The sequence below is a fragment of the Cajanus cajan genome, chromosome 11 (genome assembly GCF_000230855.2).
Source record: "Cajanus cajan strain Asha chromosome 11, NIPB_CcT2T_4, whole genome shotgun sequence".
Taxonomy (NCBI): Eukaryota; Viridiplantae; Streptophyta; class Magnoliopsida; order Fabales; family Fabaceae; genus Cajanus; species Cajanus cajan.
The window spans coordinates 27,754,721-27,763,155 of NC_138527.1; the positions used below are offsets into that span (position 1 = coordinate 27,754,721).

Here is an 8,435-nt window from a genome sequence, read left to right on the forward strand (position 1 = left end):
TCTCTCTCTCTCTCTCTATATATATATATATATATATATATATATATATGAAAGTTAGAAAGATTAAATTATTAACCTCCCAAGTCCTCATGTAAAATAAAGATAAGAATTATATATATATATATATATATATATATATATATTATCAACTCTAATTTACAATCACTAAGAGAGAACTTTTTTTATATTAAAAATTTATTTTTATTTTTTACCTTCACATGATTTATTTTTATTTTAAATTATAGTAAAAATTTATCAAAAATAAAAAAATTATATTATTAATTTATTTTTTTTATAGTCCAAGATAACAAAACAAAATCTCAAAAGAAAAATATAAATGTAAAAACTAAATCCCTACAATTAGAGGTATTAAAGTGAGTCAACTTGGCTTTCACTCACTCAGTTTGGCTCATACTTTAAATTAGCTAGTTCAACATAATTCACTTTTTGATAAATCAGAAAAATTTCAATCTGACTCAACCCAAATGAGATGGTGACTTATGTGAAATTGCTCACTATATTTTTTAAAATAATAAAACAAAATTTCATTACATGTTTTATTTTTAATAAATAAATTAAAAAGTGACAATTTTTTTCTATCAATAAATCAAATCAATCATTGATTCAAATATACATGCAAAAAAAAATATCAATCAAACTTTTAAATGACAGCTACATAAAATATAAACATATAATTTTTTTTAATTATAGTGGGTTAAATAGGCCAATCCAACTTATTTAGACTCAAATCCATTTAACTCATGGATTAAGTAAGTCGAGTTGAAATTTAGCAAAAATTGATATACATTTTTATTTTCTAACCCCAGTCTGACACATGTGTGATGAGTCGAGTTCTCTCACCAAATTAAAACTCATTTTGACACCTCTACTACAACTTTAGCAACATGAGAAGGTTGGAGCTTGAAAGTATCTCAAAAAGTGGTTCATTCCATTAACTCCACTACTAGGAATACAATGATGAAGTATATAATAACTTTATTTATAATATTTTAATTTAATTCATTTATTTTAATTTAAGAATTATAATTAATCATTTTTATATTAACATAAAAATGATATTCTCATAATTAAGGTGACAAAGTGGGCTACAATTTAATGGGTCAGCTTGTCATCCCACAAAAAAAAAATTGACAAGACAAGATTGACCCACCATCTTGTTTTAATTTTTAAACTTTTTCTTAATTTGTTTTGTAATTTATGTTGTTTCTTTCAAGAGTGTATATAATATTCTTGAAATAAAAAATGATGGTTAATTTGTATTTTTATAATTTCATGACATTTTACTTTCATTTATGTTTAACTCAAAGGGTGTCATAGATTATACTTTTAATTTTAAAATAGTTATTTTTTAAAGTAATGAGATAATAAAAAATTTATTTTAGACTAAACATAATAAATTATTAATATAATTTAAATTATTTAACTAAATTTAGAATTTATATTAGTATTAAAATCAAAACTTTGAATTCTTTTTTCTACTTCTTTTTTTATTAGTTTTTGGTGGGCCATTATACCAACTCACCAACCCACACTTAAGTGAAGCGGGCTAAGATTTTCATCCCACCTAAAAAATTCACTCTAACCTATTTTTAACAAGTTAAGGATGACCTAGGCCAACTTGCTTTGTCACCCCACTCACTAAAGGGTCAAAATTTGTTAAATCTAAGTGTAAATTTATAAACTTATACCACAACTTATACTTTGAATAAATTTTTGGACAATGTCAGATTAACTGATTCAACTATTGAATTGTGTAATATTATACTCATGATTATGTATATCAAATTTCGTATAATTTTAATTTTGCTACATATATTATCTAATAATGAATATTTATACATAATTTAAATATCGTATTATAAGTTAAAATAAAGTAATGCAATTGTGTGATGATGATGGTGACAACGATGACAACATTGAAGGTGAAGGTGGTGGTAGCAATAATGGTAGTAATGACAATGATAGTGATAGTGACAACATTAACAATTGTGATAACGATTATGATTAAGACAATTATGTCGTTGATGGTGCGTAATAATTTTATTTGTTACTTTCTAATTAATTTGAGTTGTCTATTATATATATATATATATTAATGAGAATATTTGTTTATATATAAAAAATAATAACAAATTTAAATTAAATTAAAAATAATGAATTATTTTTAATTAAAACCTATAATAAACACTTATATAACGAGACCATTAATGTTATTATTTATTATAAACAACTAACAAAAAATGGTTAGGTCAAATGATTCAACATTTATACTTCTTAATTAAGGTTTGAGATCTAATCCTGCTTTAAACATAGAGTAATGTCTCCTTATCCAAAAAAAGTAAAAGAAAAAAATTAATGTCACCATCATCCTATTGTCACAACTTTGATTTACTTTATGTAAAATTAAATAATATAATTTATGTGTGAAAAATGATATCTACATATTTTAAGAGTAAGTATTATAAAATTTATCCTTTATATATTTTTATAATTATTAAATTTATTAATATTTTTTTTAGGGGAATTAAATTTATTAATCTATTCATTAGACTTTACTTAAAAAAAATAATTGAATGACAATATTTTTAAAATTTAAAAACCAGTTGATATTCCATCAATATATAAATAAATAATTGATTATTAACAATATTATAATATTAAATTTATATTTTATTAAATATATTTTTAAGGGGAATAAGTGGGCCACTTCATATACATCCCGGATAAATGCATGGTTTGGATCGCAATGTAACTATGATTAGTTAATCAAATAATGAAATTAACAATTTTAAACAAGTTGTTGGTGAAATATTGTAGAGAAATCAATTTTTTTAAATAAGACAAAGTGATTAGAAGTAAAAAATATAAAAAAAATATTTTGCACGTTTCTTGATAAATATTAGTCATTAATAAAATTAATAGATATTTTATTTATTAATATGGTTAAAAATAATGTCCATATTTCACCTATTAATATGATTAAAAAAATTTCAATGTTGATTTTTTAAGTTTACTTAAAAAAATTATTAATCTTAAATAAACTAATAAATAAGTGATTATTTTTTAACAAATTAATTAAACATAACAATTAAAAATTGAAATTATTGCACTTCTTAATTTGAGATGAAAGCTTTGTTGGCTTCTAACTATAATAACTTTGGATGGGGTAAAGGGTCCAATCCTAGGTGTCACATGTCATTATGGTGTTCTTGCATGCAGACCCTTTCAGCAGAGAAAATCATTGGTTATTTTTTTTAATAATGAATATCATTAGCAAGTTATAACCAAGAAATTAGAAAGAAAAAAACAAAGAAGAAAAAGATTGAGTGTAGAAGTGGGGAAGAAAGATGTGACAAAATGAAAAATTATAATTCGAAAATGAAACTAAAGTGTCATAGAATAGCACTTTCCAAAGGATAGATGGAGCCATTTGAAACTCAGTCATGCCCTACACACTTCAAATCTTCTAATAAGAACAACCGCAATAAATGGTACCCACGATAAACATTAAAGTCTTTCCATTTTAAAATTTTAACAAAATCAAATACATGTTTATTCATATGGGTTGGTTGGAGAAATTAAAATTAATTTGAAGGATATATTGGAGAGTCGAATATTTGTGAAAAGTGGGGGAACGATAAATTTTTATTTTCAAATTAAATACCTATTTAAATAAGCTCTTCCAAAAACATTTTTTTTAAAAAGATAGAAAAGAAAAATAAAATAAATTTTTCTATAAGCTAAAACTAAAAATATTTTTAGAAAAATTTATCTAAACAAACTCTAAGAAAATTATTATTTTATAGACAGAATAAATATATAAATTATAAATTATAAATTATATTATAAATAAAATCAAAAAATAATATTTAATTCTTATTATTCTTTTGAAATTTCATTTTTCAAATAATGAAAACTATTATTCCATAATTTGCTCGGTGCATCTCACGAGTACAACATTAGTAAATCCAGTAAATTCAATGATAAATTTTTGTTTTTGTGGCAAAATGGCCTTTCCTCAATCCTCAGTTTTGTTGACTTGTTGGGCTGTTCGAAAGTAAACCCTAAATTGATCGATCCATTAAGTCTGGATCAAACTTTTTGAAAAAATAATTTTTAATTTATGACAAAAAGACCTATATTTGATTTTGGATCCATATTGATATTTCGTACATATTGACATGGTAGCAAAATATTCTTTAACACTCTTCTTAATAAACTTATTTGTATTGATTATAATTTATCAAAAATTATAAAATTAGAAGAGAAAATCATTAAACAGAGTGTAAAATTAATCAATTTTTGTGTTTTTCAATAAATTTTAACACGTGCTTAAATAAGTGTGTTAGAAAATGTGTTGCTAACATTTCTCTTATCACAATATAAAATGAACATTTTGGAAATTAACAAATGCAGCACAAATCCTTAGCTTTTGGGGATTTATTCTTGCAGCCTCGTTTTGCCCCATACACCCATTATTTTATTTTCCTTAAGTACCCTTACTTCAATGACATTTTCTGGAACACTCAATCTGAACGTGTTTTTATCTCTATAGAATACATATTTCTGATGTATTTTTATTTTTATTTTTTTTGGAATAAGTGTTTCCAACTGTCTGATATGTATCTGATTTTACAATTATAATATAGATAAAATTTATATTATGGATCGAATGTTCCGGATAGTAAATATGGGTGAACTGTAAAATTTTAATTGCTCAAGAACACCTAATTCGGATAGTTAAAAAAAGAAAATAAATGCATAGCTAAAAAAAGATGGGTGCAATAAGCGTTTTATTTTTGATTTTTTTTTCCAACTTTTACATGTTATATTGGCCCAAGAAAAAAAAAGTTTCATTTCTGAAGTCATGTCCAATGGTTGCGGAAAGGATTGCGATTCACAAGTTCTTTCATTAAAACTGTAATTACGTCTTGAAAAATTGGGGTTTCATGTCTAACTTTTCACTTCAATAAATTTTTTGTTTTTTAAAATATTACATTATTTATTTATTTTTATTTTATTTTCAGTTTCTACATTTAAGAAAAATAATAGATTTTTAGTCTCTCATTCAGTACTGTAAACAACGTTTTATAATTGTTTTTTTTTACTGAAACGTTTTATACTTTTTAAGGATTAGAAATAAATTAAAATTATATTTTTTTTAAATTCATATTTTTAGATATTACATACATAGTTTTCTTTAATTCTTTTTTTGTGCTTGGAAAAAATTTGGGTTTGGATTTGGAGTGGACTTTATCTATTTGGGTCTGACACCTTTTCAGCAAGAAAATTATATTAGTTAATAAATTCTAATATATACCTGTTCATCATTCTTGATACAACAAATTAATTAATGTACTCATTCTTATGTAAGTTGCAATAGCTTTATATACTTTCAAGTTTTGGAAACCCAAAACCCAACTAATGATCGATAGGGTTGATTGATTATCAAAAATGATATTTAGACATTAAACACCATACATTAATTTACACTTGTTTGAGAGAGAAATGTTGTCAAAGAGTTTATATTAAAATGAGTTTTTTTTTTTCCCGTTTTCTTCTTTTAAGTAGTGTAAGAACTATTGGATGCACTAGTTCACCTTAGACATCAACGATAATTAGCACGTTCCATGCCAAAGTGGCTTTCAAATTCTTGTTTTAGACTTGTGGATAGTTAAGAAGCCTATAATCCTTTTGAAAATGGATCCTCTGGCGCTTCAATGTTAAATTTTATCATGACTATGTTATGTCATAGTATTACATTTTAAATACACGCTCCTCCAATGTAGAATCAATGGTGAGTAGTTTCCGGTGGGATCAGAAAGAAAAAGAAGGAGGATCCACTGGTTGAGCTGGAATGAACTCTGCAAATCAATGCAAGAATATCGGAAATTGGTTAGGTTTTCGGTATCATGGGATTATGATGATGAAAAGAGCAAGTCAGAAACCATGCAGCTCCCTCATCACACAAGCATATATACTTGACTGGATCAAGCTGTGATCAAGTGTTGTGATTTCACTATTTATTCTTTTGAACCTTCACTTTATAATAGAAACATAGTTTATTAATAAAATTCATTGAAGGGTTAGTAATCTGGTATCACTATATATTTTCTTTATCCATTAGAATTACATTGTTGATACCATAGGATCATGTATATATGACTGTAATAAAGCTTCCGATATGCTTGCTGTTCTCTCAAATACTTAGTATTGCATCACCCCTCTTTACTATGCTTGATGTCATTTCTTCTTATTCATGTTAATGAACGAATGCCATTCATTGAAAATTAAAAAATTAACTTGTACAATAACTTTAATTTATTTTACCTTCTTAATTCATTCTATGTTCTTTTCTTTATAAATATCTATCAAGAAACATGTTAGTTTGAAAGACAGTGCTACACGAATCTCAGATTCTTTGAGCTGGGTATGAATTTTGCGAGTAAAAAAAATGTGATAAGGAAGAGAGATCAACTCAAAGTGACCAAGCAATTTCATTAGCAAAGATTAATCATCTACAAAACACATCAAATATATAGCATCAACAACACACAAACCCTAGGAAAATTTGGTATTGAGAGTGCTTATATGTTTTGCTATTCCTTGAATTTGGTAACCTGCAGTATAAGAAATTTTGAGGGATTTGTGTTTTTATGCATTTCATTGTTCTCCAGCCTCAGCACTTGGTGAGCTACCCATATTTCACCCTAACTCAAATCATCTCTTCCTGTCCCTTGTCCTGTACCCTCTTACCAGTCCCTCCAACTAAAAATAACCCTAAACCCCCCAACAAAACAACTGATCAATACAGAAGAATGTTACTATTTTGAAAAGATGCAACGTTTTCTTAATTGAAGAAGATAGTCAAGAGACAGAAAACAAGAGCACGCAATTTCAATCTGACCATTACTAATCACTAATTTCACACGCACGTATCTAAAGAAAGTGGATATAAACCTAATTAAAATTTACAAAATTAGCTTTTACAATGAGAATTGCTTTTCGTGTCAAACACAGCTCCCTCATATTAAAGATTGAACAATTCTAACATAAAGTTTCATGGTCCGATATAAACTCAACAACAATTAATTATCACTAGGATAGACTTTGATGCTATTTTAAGAAATTGGCCATGAATCTAAGTCAAAGTTAAAAAATTCACGTAAATACTAATACTATGAGAATGATAGCATTATTCGAAACGAAATCTCTCCAACAACACAGGTTGGTGAATGAGGATTAATTCTTTATAGCAATGCTTAGAAGAAATGAAACTAAAATTGAGGACATTAAAAAATAGAAAAGGAAGAAAATAGGAATTTAGACGCGTATAGAAATAATATAGGTGTAAGAGGAGAGGTATAAGAAAAGAATGCGAAAGAAAACTAAAAGGCTTCCTTAGCCATGGCGAGACAATACTTGGCGATCTCTCTGAACCTGGGGACACTCCTGAGGTCGACCTTGGTGCCATCCTTGAGGGTTATGATAACGTCACCCCACTCCCCGATGAACCTGGGCACCACCTGCACGTCCTTGATCACGCCGTACCCGAAGTCGCTGCGTTCCTGGCCCGTCAGCCCCGAGATCACCGTCACCCGCAGGTTCGTGAACCTGTACCGCAGGTACATGGCACGCGATACTGCCGCAAGGCTCAGAGGGAGCCAGAGGAGCGTGAACCCGAGAACCAGGTTCGCCACCAGGTCCCCGTAGTGGGCCCCACCGTCGAAGAATATCGCTTCTCCGCCGCCGGGGTTCTTGTTCGTGGGAGAGGACACGTGGAGCCTCGTCCGTGTCCGTGTCCGTCGCGGCTGAGATAATTTGAAGGTGGGAAACACGGAGGAGGAGGAGAGCCGGTGGCTGACGGTGGGTGGTGACAGGAGGGGAATGGAGGCCATGTGTCTCACAGTCACAGTCACTCTAACACTGTTATGTTATCCACTGGAAAATTCGGGTGGCAGGTAATCAAATCTTGAATCACCACTGGGCCCCACTTTTTCCTTCATCCCACGTGGCACCTCGTTAACCACTCCTCGTACCAAGCCCAATATGTTAGTCCATATGTCATTGGGCCTTGACCCAAAACAAAAATAATCATATCATTAATTAACAAACACAGGTTGGGTGAGAGAGAAAACCAAAACTGGAACCCACTTAAACTTAATCATTCATGTGCAGGCACTACACTAGGACCAGGTGCCTTCAGACTTGTACTCACGTTAAAAGAATCCGATGTTTTAGGTTGTTCAATTTTAATGTCTACCCAATATGTGCATGCTATATATTTTTTACAATAATGCTTCACTTTGCACATCCGAATAGATACCATTATACCAATACCATACAAGTTATTATTATATATATATAGTGCCTGCACATGGTTCACCAACTAACTCATAGCATCAACCTCGAAG

General features: G+C 28.6%; 1 protein-coding gene across 1 annotated transcript; it reads right to left on the reverse strand.

Moving 5' to 3' along the window:
- Positions 1-7,181: 7,181 nt before the first annotated feature.
- LOC109800903 (NAD(P)-linked oxidoreductase superfamily protein) lies at positions 7,182-7,974 on the reverse strand. The gene is made up of 2 exons (XM_083066245.1): positions 7,370-7,974; positions 7,182-7,252 (listed from the first exon to the last, which is right to left on the reverse strand). Exon 1 carries the CDS (start codon positions 7,917-7,919, stop codon positions 7,410-7,412), a length of 510 nt encoding a protein of 169 aa, XP_082922371.1. The 5' UTR covers positions 7,920-7,974; the 3' UTR covers positions 7,182-7,252; positions 7,370-7,409.
- Positions 7,975-8,435: the final 461 nt, after the last annotated feature.

What these genes read in the sequence shown, in the direction of transcription:
- LOC109800903 (XM_083066245.1), bottom strand. Translation starts at nt 7,919, where the DNA reads ATGGCCTCCATTCCCCTCCTGTCACCACCCACCGTCAGCCACCGGCTC.